Raw genomic sequence first — 466 nt, 5'->3', positions numbered from 1 at the left:
GCGTCCCCACAGTGGCTGCTTCCGTGAGTACTTCGTGCACAAGTTCCGTGCAATGTTGGGCAAGAACCGTGTCATCTTCCCAGGAGAGAAGGTACTGGGGTGGGACATGGGTGTGGGAGGGACGCAAGTGGCACCACCGGGGCTGGTGACCATCCCTCCTGTCCCCGCAGGTGCTGCTGGCACTGTCAGGAGGGCCGGCCTCCAGCGCCATGCTCCGGCAGGTCCAGGAGGTGAGCGTGGGGGCAATGGGGGTGGTTGGGGAGGGTACAGCTCACCCACCCCACTCACCCCACCCCTTCCATCAGGGGCTCAGCCGGGAGACAGCCAAGAGGCTCCGCTTTGTCCCTGGCCTCATCTACGTTGACGGTAAGGATCAGGCCCCCTGCCTGTTTGCTGCCTGCTCCCTGCGCTGTGCCAGTGCTGGGAGCTGCCAGCAAGCCCAGCGAGGCTGTGGCACCCCCGGGTG

The 466-nt window shown here is 65.7% G+C and overlaps 1 protein-coding gene across 1 annotated transcript in view; it reads left to right on the top strand.

Annotated features, from left to right (window-relative positions):
• The first annotated feature begins 15 nt into the window (after window positions 1-15).
• Window positions 16-466, top strand: part of CTU2 (cytosolic thiouridylase subunit 2) — a 2,503-nt gene continuing 2,052 nt past the window's right edge. The window contains exons 1-3 of the mRNA XM_035895191.1: window positions 16-91; window positions 171-230; window positions 306-463. Coding sequence (XP_035751084.1) covers window positions 53-91; window positions 171-230; window positions 306-463 — 257 coding nt within the window. The 5' untranslated portion in view covers window positions 16-52. The remainder of the gene's footprint in view (window positions 92-170; window positions 231-305; window positions 464-466) is intronic.

Source organism: Egretta garzetta, unplaced genomic scaffold (genome assembly GCF_000687185.1).
Source record: "Egretta garzetta isolate BGI_Z169 unplaced genomic scaffold, ASM68718v1 scaffold395, whole genome shotgun sequence".
Classification (NCBI taxonomy): Eukaryota; Metazoa; Chordata; class Aves; order Pelecaniformes; family Ardeidae; genus Egretta; species Egretta garzetta.
The sequence above is the reverse complement of the archived record's forward strand: the minus strand, read 5'-3'. Positions and strand labels throughout refer to the sequence as shown.